This window comes from Schistocerca piceifrons, chromosome 2 (assembly GCF_021461385.2).
Source record: "Schistocerca piceifrons isolate TAMUIC-IGC-003096 chromosome 2, iqSchPice1.1, whole genome shotgun sequence".
Classification (NCBI taxonomy): domain Eukaryota; kingdom Metazoa; phylum Arthropoda; class Insecta; order Orthoptera; family Acrididae; genus Schistocerca; species Schistocerca piceifrons.
In genome coordinates this window covers 436,211,278-436,229,667 of record NC_060139.1, presented here as the reverse complement: position 1 = coordinate 436,229,667, position 18,390 = coordinate 436,211,278, and the positions used below count along the sequence as shown (strand labels likewise).

Genomic DNA, 18,390 nt, shown 5'->3' with positions numbered 1-18,390 from the left:
GGAAGAATTTCCACGCATGTGTATGTGGGCGTCTTCACAGTGGCCGTAACTTGAAATCTGTTTCGTAGTGGGGGAGATTCACTGTCTTCTTCCCCACTCTAAGGTGGGAATATACCACGCTGATTAAGCGGAACAAAATCCGTAAGAGTAAGAAAGTGTTAAACTTGTTTATTTCATTATCGCTGGTCGGAACTCGCAAGGTCTGCTGAAGTTGGCTGGCGAGATTCCAACGCTGGCAGAACGAGCTTAATTGCATAGCGGAGAGTAAGAGAACGCTTCTCCTCAGGGCACCATAGAAGATACTACAGCTTATTACAGAGAGCAGCAGGGCTAGATGTCTTCAGCTTAAAGCAGAACACAGAGGCTGTGCTGTACTTGGAATTATCAGCCACAACTGCAACTGCCATCCGCCTTCACATATTTTTAGAGTGATAAACATGGGACGTCTTTACATCCATCGAGACGAGGCGAGTATGAAGTAAAAAGGTGAATCAGCGTATCGTTTTGCTAATCTAATTTAGACTGTCAGCTAGTTGCATCTACCATGCGGTTGGGCACGAGTACTGGCGTTCTTCCACACTTATGTGGGGCTTGTCTTGAATTCATTAACCTTTTAGATAATCGTTAGGTATATTTACGACACAGATTTATATCGCTGTTTCATGAGTCCACCCGCCAGTGGGAAGGCTATTTATAATCCCTTGTCCCCTTATTAATTTTTGTATTTTTTATTCAGTGGGTAAAACATTTTTTATTTCTTTTGGCAATAAATTGGCTTTTTATAGTGACATTTGTTTCCTTTCATAGTCTGATGGATCCGTTATCGATATGTGTGTGAGATGGCGGTGCCCATACTCTCATGCTTAACTGAGCCACCTCTAGTAATTTTCATTTAATAAGTAGTTATCTGTTCCGTGACCTTGTTTTTCATTGAAAAAAATTTGTATGTTCTTATGGGGAGAATTCCACCTCTGTACGTCATCAGGCATATAATCAGTAGCATCTCAGGGCTATGCTAAACAGCTCAACGGAAACCTCATATTTTCCATGTTTTGGGACCTCTAAGCTTTCTATATTTTGAGAAGTGATAATATGGACGAAAAAGGAAAAGAAGACTTGTAATCATAGGCTCTAAAATGCATACTTTGAGAGCTGTTCAGTAGAAGAGATATGTCTCACAGTAGCGAAGGTGAACATGTGCTCATAGCTCTTAACAAATGTACTTTAGAGCCCATGTTTACTAGAACAACCTCTCTAAACATGGAAAGCAGAAAGCTTGTTGTAGAAGAACGAAAGATGATTGGGTTTAGCGTCTCGTCGACTTCGAGGTCATTAGAGTTCGAGCACAACCTCAGATTGTGTCAAGGAAGGGGGATAAAATTGGCTGTGCCCTTTCAAAGGAACCATCCCGGCATTTGCTTGTTGCAGTGTAGGGAGATCATGGAAAATCTAAATCTGGATGGCTGGACACGGGTTTGAACCGTCGTCCTCCCGAAAGAGAGTCTAGTGCGCTAACCACCACGCCACCTCGCTCGGCAGTGCTGTAGAAGAGCCTTGTTTCACGGTAATGAAGACGAATAAGCGCTTGTAGGTCTTACGGTATGCACTTTAGAGCCCATGCTTGCTAGACATTTTGCTTCGAATGGTCGTTACTGCCATATCTCTGAATTTTGACTATTCCTCGCCGGCCGTTGTGGCCGAGAGGTTCTATGCACTTCAGTCCGAAACCACGTTACTGCTACGGTCACAGGTTCGAATCCTGCCTCGGACATGGATGTGTGTGATGTCCTTAGGTTAGTTAGGTTTAAGTAGTTCTAAGTCTAGGGGCCTGATGACCTCAGATGTTAAGTCCCATAGTGCTCAGAGCCATTTGAACATTTTGACCATTCTTCCTGGGACATCAGCCCGGCCGGACTGAACCAGGCATTGAACAGCAATGAATCTCTTCGACTGTCTTCCCCTAGGCTCCTGGTGTAAATTGTGAGTGATGTTCCAGTAGCCGTTGAAGTTCCTTACTTCAGGTGCACCAACGTGTCTCACAGTAGAAATATATCTATGACTTTGTTTCTCCACAGTCTTCTGAAATATTTGTCGAGAGTTTTTTGTTTTTATTGGGCAAGTTGAGCTCTTCGTTGTACAACTGATTTATTTCTTATGGATGCTTATTGCTACAAAGTCACACTGCGTTTCCCAAGCTAACGAATAAACACATGGAAAAAAAGTTCCCATTAAAAGCATTCCAGAGTAATTCTTGGGTTGCCCGTATCCATGCCAGAATCTGAAAACGCCATGTCCCATTTGGCGAGAAACTTTCATTCTAGTCTCCAGTTGTACAGGTGAATTATAGCGCTTCAAATCCCCATCTTGCCATCCTGATTTAGGTTTCCTTAAACCCTTAAATACTCTACTACTCATCGAAGAACGCAGCACACTAAAGAAACGTGGCATACAAACCGCTCAAGATGAAGAAGCTTACAAACAACTTTGCCGCAAAATAAAGCGCAGCTGTCGTATTGACAAGACACAATATCTCACCAGTATTTGTGATGACATAGAACAGCATCAGAAACTAAATGAAACGCATGACCTATTCAAGAAGATAAACAGCATCACCCGAGAGTTCAAACGGCACCCGTGGTTGGTAGAAGATATAGATGGCACTGTTATTAGAGACAAGCATTTAGCAATAGCTAGGTGGAAACAACACTGTGAAACACTGTATTGCAAAGGAAACAACATCGAAGAAGAGAATATTTGTATGGAATCAAATAAAGAACTTGATATTCTTTACAGTGAAATCGAAAATGCCATCAAGCATCTGAAAAACAACAAATCCCCAGGTATAGATGGCATTTCCAGAGAAATGCTCACTACGATGGGAGAGGAAGGTATGCATGCCCTACATTTAAAATGCAATAAAGTGTGGAAAATGGGTGAATGGCCTAAAGACTTGACTACACCTGTCCTAATTCCTCTGCACAGAAAAGGATCAGTTAAGGACTGGTCCCACTATAGGGCCATAGCATTAATATCATATGCTGGTAAAGTCCTCCTGCATATAATAAATCAAAGCCTAGAAAAATTTCTGCAGTCTCAGATTTCCGCAGAACAAGCAGGTTTCGTGTCAGGTAAAGGTACTCGAGAGGCAGTCTTGAATTTAAGGCAGATAATTGAAAAATGTTATGAGTTCTGTGTCCCTGCCTGCTTCTGCTACCTAGATTATAAAAAGGCCTTTGATTGTGTTATGTGGGACAAGTTGTGACATGTGCTCAACGAGTCTGAGGTTCCAAAACATTTGGTATCCTTGATAAAAGGTCTTTATAATAGCCATACCGCAACCATAAAAGTAGACGGTGAATGCTAGAAATTTTTCGATGTGACAAATGGCGTCAGATAATGTTGCATACTGTCATCTCAGCTCTACATATCTATGCAGAGTGTGTAATCAGGAAAGCGCTGGGTGGCTGGGACTGTGGGATTCCAATTGTCGGCAGGAAAATTAACAATTTATGCTTCGCAGATGGTTTTACACTCACAGCAGGAAGTGAGAAAGAAGTTGGTAATCCGTTCTCAAGAGTGGAAGTTATTAGTCTAAATCTTGGCCTAGAGATAAACATGGAAAAAACTGAACTAATGGTTATAAATCGCCAAGGCATCGATAAAAACCAACTTACAGGATGCTTAAGGAATCTGGAGATAGTGAATGATTATGTATATATAGGCTCTCTGATCAATTGCACAGGAAAGTGTGATAAAAAGACGACGAATCATTCTTGGCCGAGCCGCAATGGTCAAACTCACTGAGATATGGCAGAACCGGGCAATATCCAAGACAACGAAGATGCGCTTAATAGAAGCATTGGTGTTTCCTATATTCTTATACGGATGCGAGACCTGAACCGTGAAAGGTAGTGATAAGAGCCGCATTGATGACTTCGAGATGTGATGTTGGCGGAGGATGCTACGTGTGCCGTGGACACAAAAAAGAACAAATGTTTCCATAATAGAAGAACTTAAAATGACAAAAAGGTTATCTTCTCGTGTCAGCCAAAGATACGTTCCGTTCCTTAGGCACATCTTCAGAAGGGAAGGGGATAATTTAGAGAAGACCATCGGGTAGGGAAAAATTGAGGCAGAAGACCACGTGGGAAAGCAGCAAACAGATGGTTGGATCAAGCGAAGAAGATTACCAACCTGCCTCTTCACATCATATTAAGAAAGACCGAAGATCGCTGGGGATGGTGACACCTGTCAGGAGTATCAACTACGTAAGAATGAATGAGGAAATGAGGTCACGACACTCAGCAATGAGTGAAACGACTAATGAGAGGCAAATACAAGGATAGTTCCTTTGAAAAGCCACACTCTATTTTCTTCCCCCGTCTACGCTCATGTTTTGTGCCTAAAGGCCTCTTCGTCGGCGAAATGTTAGCCTTAATCTTCCTTCCAATACAACCTGTGAAGTTTATTGTAAATATGAGAATCAGTGCTATGTATCGCTATCTATATTCGACAACCAGAACTAAAGATGGTGGAACCATAAACTGAAAGCAAGCATACGAGACTGCTATTTAGTAGACATCCACCACTTCATACAAAGATGTAGCATAGTAAATAGCCGAAACTAATTGACGATGCTTTAGGACCAAGTTATTATAGAGCCTATCTCATTTGGAACGCTTTTTTCTGATGCTATTTAAGTGTTACGTATCACGACCACAGCTGGTTGTAAGTAGACCGCATGAAACCATTTGTGGAAAGTACTCAGACATCTAGAATGAATTTTCAGTCTGTAGCGGAGTGTGCACTGATTTAAACTTCCTGACGGATTAAAACCGTGTGCCGGACCGAGGCTCGAACGCGAGACCTTTTCCTTTCGCGGGCTGGTGCTATCCATGTACGATTCACGACCCTTAGGTCCGGGCGGAAGTAAAGCTGTGAGGGCGGGCTCTGAGACTTACACGATAGCTTAGTCGGTAGAGCACTAGCCTGCGAAAGGCAAAGGTTCTAGGTTCGAGTCGCGCTCCGGCACACAGTTTTAATCTGCCAGGAAAATTCGTACATCGACGAGCTTTCGTCAATAATAATGTATACAGTGAGTGGACTGCTATGTTGCGCCTTTGTATTCGAGCAACCAGTGAGGTCACGAGCGGGGTGCACTCAGCCCTTATGAGGCAAACTGCGGAGCTACTTGATTGAGAAGTAGCGGCTCCGGACTCGGAAACTGACATACGGCCGGAAGAGCGATGTGCTGACCACATGCCCCTCCATATCCGCATCCAGAGACGCTTATGGGCTTATGATGACACGGCGGCTGGTCGGCGCCGTTGGGCCTTCATGGCCTGTTCGGGAGGAGTTTAGTTTTTTACGAATGTTTACAGTGGACTGGAACTTCGTCCACGCTGACAGGACATTGAAGGACGGACGGAAATCGTGCCGTTTCGCAACGTCGGCCCGCCTTTGACCTGATTCCAGTGCCTTGGCTGAGCGACATTGCAATTGCTATGGCAAAAATTATGTGTTAGTTACTGCGATCGCTGTCACTCACCAAGACAATACAGATGTACTGTGAAAGACTTGGTCAGTAAGCCTGATAAGATGTTGAATGGCCTAGTGTAACACGCATGCTGGGGAAGCACTACTACGCCACAGGCGTTTGAAATGTATTGGTCTTCAATTTTTTTAAATATCTCGTTCATCTGTGGAACACGCTATGTAATCGATGAAGGACAATATATTACGGGTGAAGCTTACAAATTCGCTCTACACGGGCCAACATCTCGTCTTAATTGTCTCAGTTTGCATGCAACGGTTGATAAGCTTCTTAGAAACCGAACTTCAGTCAGGTTGTTTTATAAAGGCGACAGGGGACTTCCTGTTTCGTCCTTGTGCAGTCCGAGTGTGCGCTCCGTCTCAAGTAATCTCGTTGTCAGCGGGAGATAAACACTAATTTTTCTTCTTTCCTTTTCCTGAAATATTTAACATATGTAAAATGTGCGTTACCGTAGGCGAAAGCCATTTCCTAAGCAGAGTGGTTACATGATGATTCAGCAAACTGAAAAACATGTTCTTCCTATTATTTGTTTTACTTTCGGCCAGAGGAAGATAATATCTACAGTATGAAGAACATATAATTGATACTTAATTTCGTAATTACACACGTACCAAACTTTGTTACTACTAAATGCATTATCAGTGAATGACGTGATCTGGAAGTCAAGTTGCCTGTCTTATGATATTCATTACAAATAACAGAAGAACCTAGAAAATAATGTTCTAAGCCGCCCGCGGTGGTCTAGCGGTTCTAGGCGCTCAGTCCGGAACCGCGCGACTGCTACGGTCGCAGGTTCGAATCCTGCCTCGGGCATGGATGTGTGTGATGTCCTTAGGTTAGTTAGGTTTAAGTAGTTCTAAGTTCTAGGGGACTGATGACCGCAGATGTTAAGTCCCATAGTGCTCAGAGCCATTTGAACCATTTTTTAATGTTCTAATCGCAAAGAGATCCTTATAAAATAACACTCTACATCCTACCAAGCATTTAACTTTCTGCGAGTCGGTAATAGATTTTAAGATCTCAGTAGTTTCGAAACCTGAAAATCGCGAGGTGAGATGAGTGTTGAGATACAATTCAACAGCAATGTTCGAAATGAAACAGTACACGCAAAAATTCTTCCTTTCCCTTTATTATAAAATTTGATGACGGTTGGGTGACGGTGACATCTAACAACGCTTTTACAACTCAGCACTGTTAAAATTACTGAGAGAAGGCAATGTATTTTTCAATTTGTATATAAAACAAAGCGTTCAAGGGATTGGAGAGAATTCTTATGCACACGATATATAAGTAAAAAGTGTTTTGAAGTTGAAAAAAATTACTTGTTCTGGGAGAACAACCATCAATTGTTGTAAAGCAGATTTTTTTATTACCCATCTATATTGGTTTAACTTGAAAAAAAAAAAAAAAAAAAGGTTTCGCTTCACTTGAACCATCGTCAGACCTGGTTGAACCGGTTGCAAGGGTAATCCATCCTACTTTTCAGCAAAATGGGTACTGTTCCCCATAGGATAACATTTTATATAGAAATTGGACGGATTATTGCCGTAACCGATACAATCAGATACGCAGAAGATTCATGTGATCGTTATTGCCCGATGACGCGTCTGCCTCTCCTCTCTCTTCTCTGTATTTGGAGAGACTTTTGCTAAGCACAAAGGAAGAAAAAAGAAACAGAAAGAGAACTCCCACGCCAAGTGAAAGGGTCATGGCGTGACGCGAAAAGTATGTAACTGATTCATGAATGAAAAATAATAATTCACCCGAAAGAGTGCACCGAGGAAGGGAAATCTATAATTTTAGCATCTTTCGTATGGGACAGATTGAGATTACCTGGCGGCTGGCATCTAGATACTATAAAGGGCAGTCAAATGAAAACGAGACAGATGGAAGAAAGGTAAGTGAACTCCTTATTCATTCAAAAGTGATCGCCATAACTGTTGATACATTTTTCCCCATTGCGAGATAAGTCGGTCAATGTCTCTAGCAGGCTGCTTGAATTTGTGCGTGTGCCGACATGACTTGCTAAATAACTCGGAAACGGTGAAACATATCGAATTTTTCTCTTAGCAATTATTTTTTCAGCGCAACTTCTCGTGCAACACCCTTACAAGCTTTTCAGACTGTTTCTGAACACCCTATGTAGCACCAGAAATTATCCACATGTCAGCTTATCGCTCATGTCTGGGATGGCTACAAAGCCATTCCACAATTCCAAAACTACCTCCTACTAATCTACAAGAAGAGTGTCATCTGTACTTGGATCTTTTTGGATTGTAATTTCAACTGTAAAACCCTTGCCACGATGAAGTACAGCTCTTTCGCGTGGACGGGAGATTGGATGGAAGGTCGTAATTGCCTGCATGATTATTTTAAACTAACATTCGCGTGGAAATTGCGAGACCAAAGATGAAACACGTGACTGGAATGAATATTGTAACACAAATTAGCTACATGATGATACATAAATTATTATGATTCCAGAACTATATATGCTCTATGAGTTCAAGAATTCAAACATTCTGCAATTACAAGCTCTAAATTTTGTAACATCGAATCAAAGATAGCCAGCATATTTTCCCAAAGTATTTCACTTCATGCTGTTTGTACACCAGTCCTCAAAGAATCAACAGTGGCCGATGGTTCATTATGACTAACAAGATCGCGAGCAAACACAGTTCACCCACATCAGGCGAACATGGAGGCAAAGAAGCAATGATATCTGTCGCTCTTTGAAGATGATTTCGGCTTTCCTCACCAAGGTGGGCATAGTCCTATTGAATTATGGCATTTGGCCGGCCGCGGTGGTCTATCGGGCAGTAGTGTCAGAATGATTATATGATGCCCATGAATCACTTTTATTAAAAATCTCAATATCGTATTTGCCACTAGGAAAAGATGTGTCCTTTCAAATTTTGTTCGTGGTCCATGCGGCTGCGTAGAGAAACGGTCGTCTACTTCTCTTCATGCTGGAGTCACGTGGAGAGGGCAACCCTACAACTAAGTAGTTTCTCGTCCCCACCATAAAGTCGCAACAGAGATGGATCAGTGCAGCTTTCCTGCATATATGGCAATGTGGACTACGATTTTAGCCACGGGCGCACATTACCCAGGTTATAAAACGGTCGGAGATACCGCGATCCGCCTCATTCGTTACTCTGTCACATCTTATTCGTTTCTCGTTCCCGACTTATTCGTTCCTTGTTAACGTGAACGTTGGCGCAGCAGTCTGCCCCCGCTGGATAATTGTACACTCTGTCCTCCATTATTTTGGAGCCAGACTTGCAAATAATAATTCCGTGTTGCGAGAATAATATCGACGGACGTCAGAATTGTGGCCACGCATGCCTGGTAGAGTTGCGCTCCACGAAAACTACGGCTCGGAATAGTTTTGGAACAGCACATAAATGACGTAGAAAATGATAGGGTTACCAGTAGTACAGGTAGCATTTGTGGGGCAAGAAACGTAAATGAATGAGTAAGATAGAAACTGGGAGCCGAAGACTTCTTTTTGTTTTGTTCGTGTGTTTTTTTGCTTTTCACAAAATTAGAACCGCAGATGGTTCAAATGGCTCTGAGCACTATGGGACTTAACTTCTGAGGTCATCAGTCCCCTAACACTTAGAACTACTTAAACCTAACTAACCTAAGGACATCACACAGACCCATGCCCGAGGCAGGATTCGAACCTGCGTCCGTAGCGGTCACGCAGTTCCAGACTGTAGCGCCTAGAACCGCTCGGTCACCCCGTCCGGCAGAACCGCAGATCATTCAGTGTTAGTCCATTGTGCATTTTATATCATTACAAAATATAAATTGACGGAATTGTAGGGAAATATGGTCTAGGAGATAGAAACGAAAGAGGAAGCCGGCTAATTGAATTTTGTGCCAAAAACAAGTTGGTCATAGCGAACTCCCTTTTCAACCACCATAAAAGAAGAAGGTACACGTGGAAAGCCCCAGGAGATACTAGAAGACACCAAATCGACTATATATTAGTAAAATCGCGTTTTAAAAACCAAATCAAGGATTGCAGAAGCTACCCGTCTGCGGATATTAATAGTGATCACAACCTTGTAATGATGAAATGCTTACTCAAACTCAAGCGATTAGAGAGAAAAACGAACAAAGTATGGAACAGAGATAACCTAAAGTCTGAAGAACTAGTGATCCCTTATGCACGGAAAACTGATGAGATGGCATCAAACATTATTCCCGGGAGTACTAACGAGGAGTGGAAACAAATCAAAGAAGGCATACATAAAGCAGCAGAAGAATTTATTGGGAAAGCCAAACCTGTAAACAGGAAAGAGTGGATAACACCTGAAATAATTTGTCTAATGGAAGAAAGAAGACTATACAAAAATGCCTCTGACGAGCAAAGCGAAAACAAATATAGAAAGCTTAGAAACCAAATAAACAGAGAATCTAGGAAAGCAAAAGAAAATTACCTCAACAGCATTTGTAAAGAGGTGGAGGAAAACATGGTTAAAGGAAAAACTGACTTGGCCTACAGAACAATAAAACAAAACTTTGCTAAACGGAAAGTAAAATCTTCAGGAACTATAAAGAACAAAGAGGGCAAGGTACTATTTGGATATGACACGCTGAAGAGATGGCAAGAATACATTGAAGAGCTATATCAAGGAGACCCTCTAACAGATAATATGATAGAATTAAGCGAAGAAGTAGAGAAAGAAGAACTAGGGGACACAATTCTGAAAGATGAATTTGAAAAAGCACTAAAAGAACTACCAGATAAGAAAGCGGCAGGTGTTGATGATATACCTTCTGAACTAATTAAGAAATCAGGAGACAAAATGAAAGCTACATTACTGCAACTCATACAGAAAATATACAAAACAGGTGAAGTTCCTGAAGACTATCAGAAATGCATCATATTCCCCATACCTAAGAAAGCATCTACTATGGACTGTGAAAACCATCGAACACTCAGTCTTCTTTCACACGCATCAAAAATTCTAATAAGAATAATTTTGAAAAGAGTTGAAAACCAATTGAATAGCACTCTAAGTGAAGACCAATTCGGTTTTAGAAGCGGTGTAGGGACGAGGGAAGCAATCTTATCTTTAAGACTAATAATTGAGAAACAAATTTCCAAAAACAAACAAGTATTTATAGCCTTCGTAGACCTCGAAAAGGCATTTGACAATGTTGTATGGCCAGAAATGTTTAGAATTCTGAAGAAGGCTGGTCTGAAATATAATGATAGAAGGATAATCTTTAAAATATACCAAAATGAAACAGCCTTAGTTAAGAAGGAAAACAAAGAAGAAACAGCAAGAATAAGGAAAGGAGTGAGACAGGGATGCCCACTATCTCCAGTAATTTTCAACGCATATATCCAAGAAGCAATAGACAAAATAAGAGAGAATATTGAAGTAGGAATAAAACTTAACGGAATGAAAATAGATATGTTGCGATATGCAGATGATATCGCCATAATTACAGAAAGGAAAGAAGATTTAGAAGCCGCACTCAATGAAATGGAAAACACCTTAAAAGAACAGTATGGAATGAAAATAAATAAGAAAAAGACTAAAGTGATGGTGAGTGGCGCCCTGAACTACAATGAACCCATACGAATAACAATAAAGGGAGAGAAACTAGGGCAGGTTACAGAATTTAACTACTTAGGTAGCAAAATAACAGCAGATGGAAGGAGCAAAAGTGACATTAAAAACAGAATACAACTTGCCAAAATAGCATTCAATGGAAAAAGAAACTTACTGACGAGTAGAAATGTTAGTTTAGACGTAAGAAAGAGAGTCATGAAAACCTATGTGTGGAGTACAGCCCTTTACGGATGTGAAACTTGGACTAGTGGAAAAGAAGAAAAGAGAAGATTAGAGGCATTCGAAATGTGGTGCTACCGGAGAATGGAAAAAATCAGCTGGCGAGACAAGGCTACAAACGAAGATGTCCTCAGAAGAGTGAAAGAAAACAGATCTCTTTGGCGAAATATACAGAAAAGAAGAATAACCTTCATAGGTCACATTTTACGGCATAACAATTTCATTAAGAGAATATTAGAAGGAATCATTGAAGGAAGAACTCGCCGAGGACGACCTAGATTAAGCTACATTCAACAAGTAATAAATGACATCGGGTGCCAGACCTATGCAGATATGAAGAAGAAAGTTGACAAAAGAACGGAATGGCGTGCTGCTGCCAACCAACCTGTGGGTTGATAACCGAAGAAGAAGAGAAGAAAATATAAACTGCATTTTATAAGTCATAAAGTTGATGGAGTAACTTCTGCGCTTTTGATAAAGGAATTGCTTTTGATGCAAGTACAGCTTACATGCATGAACATAAAGACAACTATGTAGTAGTTCTTGTTACTTTCTCAATAGAACGTTCTTCATCGTAATCAAAGGCGAGAGTTCCACGTTATTAATGATTAGTGGGGAAATTGTTTTGGGTAACAGAAACATGTGTTATATAAGCTCGACGAAGTGTTGGAGCCTCGTTGATAGATCCTCACTCAGTTTCTAGACGATTTCCCGCTGTTGGTTCCTAGTGGAATCTAGCAAGACACTGATCGCAAACGCAAACAGAGTGGTTGAAACGATGCAATGCCCGACTGGTCTGCAACACACCTGAAGTACAGGTAATGTGGCTACGGTCTTAACTGACCAAGTCTACAAGGTAAACTACCGTAGTCTACGCTTACTTCTGACAGTCTACGATAGCTTACGGTAGTTTTGCAAGTCTAACGCCTGGTGTCGACTCTATGTGAAGCTGGCCGTCTACGTGCCGTCGCTGGTAAGCGCTGTGGTCCATGCTGCCCCTGCGACGAATTTCTAAGGGCTCTCATGCCGAGATAAAAACTGAATTTCTTTATGTATGCGGTTTCTGCTCGGATGTATTTGGAATTCGAATTATTGTCTTTGATTCCTGTAGTTACTTTGTCTGCTGCCAGCTTACGGTTCCGTTTCGAAATGCTACAATTGGAGTAAGCGGACTTTTCTATCTCTTTAATAATTTTTAAATTCATTTTCTCATTTGTAACTGGTCTACTGACACTGACAATCCATATTTATGAATTAGAGGCTCCCATAATGGAAAGACTTCCTCAAATTTCATTCGAGTCGAAGAAAATATGTAAATTACATTAAAATTCTCGTAACTTTTTCTTGTTTGTAATTGTTTCACCTGTCCCAGTATATTCATGCAGCAAGTTTCGGCAGAAGCACGTGCAGTACGACGAGAAGTCCGATACAGCTACATGGTGAAACGAGAATTTCCCTGGAGGTGGGAAATTGCTTATCTGAAGGCAGGGAAGGAAAAACTAACGTCAAGAGTTACAAGCACATAATATAGTTCTCAATGTCTTGAAAAAGATGTGACCCCAGAAATTCAGCATCAGTAGTGTTGGACGCTACCATGTCAATTCTCACACAGCACAGTCAATCTTTCTAGCCAGCCTACACGCAAGGAAGATTTGGTGAGTTAATGAAATAATCGAAAACGCAAGAACACTGCCATTCAGAGCATCAAAAGTAGCTGAAAACCGATGAATATAACTCACCCAGTCTTAGCGAAGTTGGTCCACATGGTGGTCATGCGCTCTATGGTGAGTTCCTCCAGCGATGATGGCGCCGGCGCCGGCAGCAGAGGCAGCTGCATCGAGAACAGGTAGCCCAGGTCGTCCGCGTGGCAAGCGCCTGCGAACACCGACATAACCTGCGCTCCAGCCCACTATGTCCTGTAGTGTCGCAGAATAGTAAAGTGTTGGAAACGTGGAGTATTGTCAAAGTTTCGTTACCTATACCGAGAGCCAGAGGCAATTGGTTAGCCAAGAGGTAAGAGGATTGCACATGTATCGGAATGTGTCGTCAGGCAGGGGGCAGTGGCCTGGTTACACACAACATGCGAGGGAGCATTGCTTAGCACGCCGGTTTGTGTTAGACGGAGAGTTTCGTAGAATGTAAGACAGAGGTATAGCGACAGCTGTACTGCATTTCACAACTTCACGTAAGTCTGCCGTAACAACACGTAACTCTGTCACAAGAACACCTAAGGGGCGAGTACGACAGAGAAATCAGCAGTATAAGTGGAACGAATGCGTTCATTACAAACGAGCATGACGTCATGACGTCGCTTGTGCTTCCTTTAAATACGCCAGCTTTGATAGCAACAAGGCACTCACAGTTAGACTTGCAGTTAGGTGTGTACTGGGTCGCTGTGTAGCGCTCAGCTCGGTGATCGACATGTTAATCTTTATTAAGGAGATGTTGCAGTATGTGTGGCCCATCCAGCAGCACACGTGAGGGGACAGTACCAGCTCTGGTCCTCTCTGCTGCCGCTGTCAATCATCAACCCAGATTAGCAGACATCACGGCAGACTCACTCGCCGCCAATGCTGACCACATCAGTGAGCCGTCGTCGAGATCGTGCGGGGCCTAGGCCCTGTGCATCCACCGTCACAACCGGGTGAGCCGACGACACTGGGGGACTGCAGCCCGTTCCGCCCGTCCGCCGCGGATGAGCCACCAGGAGGAGCAGGGAAGAAAACAGCGCCGGGACTCCAACCCGGAGCCTCCTACGCGCAGCGGCCTGCTGTCCGCCGCCGAGCTGGCCAGCCAGCCGGGCGCCGCCAGCCACACGCGGCTGAAGTGAGGGCATTCCATCGCTATGTCACAGCACGCGGCGCTGCGCTAGTGAGACTGGTGCAGCTCGGAGCTGGTGTCATCGCTCCGAGTCAGCGAGGACTCGGGGAAGGTCGTTGATATCACCAAGCTCAGCCAGCCTGTGTTACGCGGGCCACATTGTACTCACCAGGAATAAAGGTGTCATGAATTAATAATGTTTCTTTGGCGTTTCTGACACGTCCACAGTCATTTCCTAGCATCCTGACAACTGGAGAGGTCACCGCCCGGCCTCCAGTCCACCGTAGGCGACCAGGACCACTGGGGCGCCTACAGCCCATGCCTGTCAAGCTAAAGGCCAACTGACTACCTTTACGCTGTGCAACAACGTTTTGCCAAAGTACTTCTGCCTGGACTGTCTGAAAGTTCAGTGAGGCAATTTAACTGCTGTTTCTCACTGCAGTTGACTGACTGATGTTTAAATTCAGTTGCTGAAAGGTGTGAAAATTACCGAACTATCACTTTAATAAGTCATGGTTGCAAAATACTAACAGGAATTCTTTACCGAAAAATGCAAAAAGTGGTAGAAGTGGACCTCGGGGAAGATCAGATTGGATTTCAGAGAAATGTAGGTAAGCGCGAGGTAATACTGACTCTACGACTTATCTTAGCAGATAGGTTAAGGAAAGGCAAACCTACGTTTATAACTTTTGTAGACATAGCTTTTGACAATGATGAGTGGAATAAGCTCTTTGAAATTCTGAAAGTAGCAGGGGTAAAATAGAGGGAGCGAAAGACTATTTACAACTTGTATAGAAACCAGACGGCAGATTATTCAATCTGTATATTGAGCAAGCAGTAAATGAAACCAAAGAAAATTTTTAATACTAATTATGGTTCAGCGAGAAGAAATAAAAACCTTGAGGTTTGCCGATGACACTGTAATTATGTCAGACACAGCAAAAGGCTTGGAAGAGCAGTTAAACGGAAAGGACATTGTCTTGAAAGGAGGCTGTAAGATGAACATCAACGAAACGCAAGACAAGGATAATGGAATGTTGTCGAATTATAAGTAAATCAGGCAATGCTGAGTGAATTAGTTCAGGAAATGAGACATAAAAGTAATAGATAGGTATTGCTATGTGGGCAGCAAAATAACGATGACGGCCGAAGTACATAGGATACAAAATGTAGGCTGGCAATGGTAAGAAAGGCGTTTCTGAAGAAGAGAAACTTGTTAACATCGAATATAGAGTTGAGCGATAGTAAGTCTTTTCTGAAGATATTTGTCTGGAGTGTAGCCATTTACAGAAGTAAAACATGGACGATAAACAGTATAGACAAGAAGAGAATAGAAGCTTTTGGAACGTGGTGCTAGGGGAGAATGCTGAAGATTAGAAGAGTAGATCATGTAAGTAATGAAGAGGCACTGAGTAGAATTGGGGAGACAAAAAAATTCGTGGCACAGCCTGACTAAATGAAGGGATTGGTTGATAGGACACATTCTGAAACATCAAGGGATTACCAAGTTGGTATTAAAGGGAAGTGTGGCGGGTCATAATTGTAGGGGGAGACAAAGAGACGAATACGGTAAACAGATTCAAAAGGATGAGGGTTGCAGTACGTAGTCGGAGTTGAAGTGACTTGCTCAGGAAAGAGTAGTATGCAGAGCTGCATCAAACCAGTCTTTGTACTGAAGGCCACAACAACAGCAATAATTTAACAGCCACCATAGCTCACACGAAATTTATACTTATGAGCAAAACACTACGACCACTGTCCACCGCAAGACTCAATGCCGCCTGCTGGCGTTGCAGGCAAGTGTCACGGTAAGGAAAAACTAACGGGCGATCAAAAAGTTCCCGTTCGAAAGCTTTACATTCCAGAATTGACACGCCAGTCATGCAAATTCGTCCTGAGCAATGAGGCAATTATCCCACCGATGTACCAGGTTGGAGATACACGCTTGGCAAAACACAGTGTCCTGCTGCGTGAAGAAGTCCGTACCCTCAAGCTGCAATCATCGTCCGACGGGAGTCGTCCACCCTTCAAGACTTTTCTAAGAGACCGAAGGACTGAAATCGTATGGGGAGAGAACAGTAGTACCGAACAGATGCTGCAGTGTCTCCCTCTTGAGTTGCCATAACATCTACGACATTTGCATTATCATGAAGCAGCAGCACCCCTTGGCGCACAATTCCACAACCGTCCACAACGGTGATTTTCGACATACGTGCTGCCCGATACACGTTCTTCGTTCTCCGTCCTGTTTGGACGCACATGGTAATTACGTCGCCGTAAATCACATTCCCGCATTCACTGTACGCACGTCGGAATGACACGAATGCGGCACTAATCCCTTGCCTACATATCGTTGCTTACATACCTGCATCGTATCGCGCTACATTGCTGATGCGCTGCCGTGACGGCCTCGAACGGAAACGTTTTGATCGTCGCTTATATAAGGTACAGTTAAATGAAAACGACATAGTTGGGAAAAAACTAACCAAACACCTTATTATTTCAAAAGTAATCGTCACAACTGTTAATAGGTCTATCTCCTGAGACAAGACCACCAGTTCTTTCATGGAATAATGCTTGCAGTTGCCTACGGAACTATGATTACCAAACATGCACGGTTTCGTCCGAGGCAAATCGATGGCACGAATGTCTTTCTTTAGGGCTCCAAAAATGTAGAAATCACACAGGGAGAGTTGGGTATTGTACAGAGAATGTGTAAGGGCTTCGCATCTTGCCACAACGTGATGTACAAACAGTCACAATTCTTGAGGCAATGACCTGACATGAAGCTTCCAGTATAATAAATTACAAATTTGATATGAACTGACTCTAAACATAGTCTAACCATTTACCAATGACTGGGATGATTTCAAAACTTCAGCTCTCAGCATCAACTGTTACATAAACCATTGGTTGTAAAGTGACCTTTTTGTCATTTGAGAGTTGAAATCCCTAAACAAATTACATCTTAATTAAATCGTTCAGTAGTTGGCGTAAATCTATATCACGTTTCCAAATTTAATTATCGGCGTACCAACTGCTAAATTTATTTTCACTATTAATAAAGCCTGTTCTAATAAGTGACTAGAGGTAAATCGCGAGTTGCAATCATAAAGCTTAAATATCAAAATAAAGATTATTATGAGAGCCTGAAAACTTGTAACCGACTTACTCAGCCCAGTTCCTTGTTGCATGTGAACAGTGCCAAGTTAATGCAGAATTGTATAACGCAGCTACTGCAAAAGTATGAGTAAACTGAGTGAGAAGGAATGCGAACGTGTCTGGAACAGCCAGAACGCACTGCTGGCTCGGTGACGTCGCCTGTAGCTGGTGGCTTCAACAAAAGACTTCAAGAGCTGAAGATGATAGCATACGCTTTTGAAACCGGTTGTCTTAAATTTAAGAAATATGTTATGCGATCTTGGCTGTTGAATGGTTTCTAACAATTTTGATATGAATCATTTACTTCTAGTGGTTTTACTCGATACGTGCGAAATAAAAATCCAGAGCAAGTTAAGCACGGCGCCTAGATGCCCTCTTTGTGTACCCCAACTGTGCATAGCTCAGAGCAAACTGAATGTAGTAAGTAGAATGAGGAGGAGGAGATATAACGTGTCTCATAAATAGCCCTGGCGCTAGAGGTATGCAAGGGACAAATAGCGTCCAACTTCACGTTCCTACCTACTACTGATTATTTTTGCACTCAGTAGGAAAGCCAGCTTCATACAGATAGACATTTAACAATCAGCTTACACGTGTAGTATAAAACATTCTCTGATTTCTTGCCTCGTCAACTCAGGGCAGAACCTCAAGCTTTCGACGATTACCTCGATCGTCTTTGTCAGGAGCAACTGACGGTCAAACTGCTGCTGTGGTGACCTTATATGGTCCATAAACGACTTCTGATTGGTCCGTAATTACGTAACGCTGCCGCAGATGGTGTCAACGTCTGCGCTGGTGGCGCTACCGCTACCGTAGTAGCGTAAACATTGCGACGAATATCTCTGCATCGACAGCTCGCTTTCATACACCACTCAAATTATATCCGCTGTCACGATCGAAGTTCCTGTTACACATTCTGATTTCTACAGCCCCTTTAATTACATGTTCCCGTTATGCAGGAGCCCGGGACAAAAACTTTTCTTTCGTCAAACAGTATTTTGTGTTTGCTTGTGACACTGTGCTCAGAGATTCTGATTG

General features: G+C 42.6%; 1 protein-coding gene across 1 annotated transcript in view; it reads right to left on the bottom strand.

Annotated features, from left to right (window-relative positions):
- The window catches only part of LOC124775452 (juvenile hormone esterase-like), a 188,368-nt gene that overhangs the window by 3,145 nt on the left and 166,833 nt on the right, over positions 1-18,390 (bottom strand). Inside the window, exon 10 of the mRNA XM_047250284.1 lies at positions 13,110-13,245. Coding sequence (XP_047106240.1) covers positions 13,110-13,245 — 136 coding nt within the window. The remainder of the gene's footprint in view (positions 1-13,109; positions 13,246-18,390) is intronic.